General features: G+C 48.4%; 1 protein-coding gene across 1 annotated transcript in view; it reads right to left on the bottom strand.

Annotated features, from left to right (window-relative positions):
• Positions 1–275: 275 nt before the first annotated feature.
• Positions 276–580, bottom strand: part of LOC127638195 (secreted frizzled-related protein 2-like) — a 3,223-nt gene continuing 2,918 nt past the window's right edge. Inside the window, exon 4 of the mRNA XM_052119620.1 lies at positions 276–580. This exon is cut by the window's right edge and continues 6 nt beyond it. Within this exon, the coding sequence (XP_051975580.1) occupies positions 276–580 (305 nt within the window).

Genomic DNA, 580 nt, shown 5'->3' with positions numbered 1-580 from the left:
CAACAAACAAAAACACAAAAATACACTTCCATCTGAATATTCTTCTTTACAAAATGCATCTCAATAGAAATATTATTCTTTACGTTATTATCTCTCTATGTACATCAGTTGTAGTGCATCTCAAGTCCATGAGATTAAAGAGCTGAGTGAGATGATGAGAGTAATTACAAAGTTGCCCCATATCTCCCCGTCTTATACCCCTCTATAATCATATCATTTTAAGGATTCGTGATTTATGATTGTCTCTCCTGTAGTTCGGGGCGTTGTCGGGTCGTTTAGCACTTGTGGTGCTTCCATTTGCGTGTTGCCGTGGCGATGTGGAGGTCTTTTTTGAGCCAGGGGAAGAGATTTGACAACTCGATGGATCCGTTTGGACGCATGGTTCCGGTGATGAGGTAGAGCTGAGCGCGGCCGGGTCGGACCAACGTGTGGGCGCATCTGAGGTTGATGAGCAGCCAGCGCTGCAGGAGACTGGAGGTGTCGTACGGGAGCAGCGGACCGCGCTGGATGAACTCCACCTGCCCCTCCACCATCAACTCCGGCTCTGAGGATGCCAGTCGACGCCGGGAGATCTTGGCTT

Source organism: Xyrauchen texanus, chromosome 46 (assembly GCF_025860055.1).
Source record: "Xyrauchen texanus isolate HMW12.3.18 chromosome 46, RBS_HiC_50CHRs, whole genome shotgun sequence".
Taxonomy (NCBI): domain Eukaryota; kingdom Metazoa; phylum Chordata; class Actinopteri; order Cypriniformes; family Catostomidae; genus Xyrauchen; species Xyrauchen texanus.
Note: the sequence above shows the minus strand (reverse complement) of the source record. Positions and strands in the feature narration are given on the sequence as shown.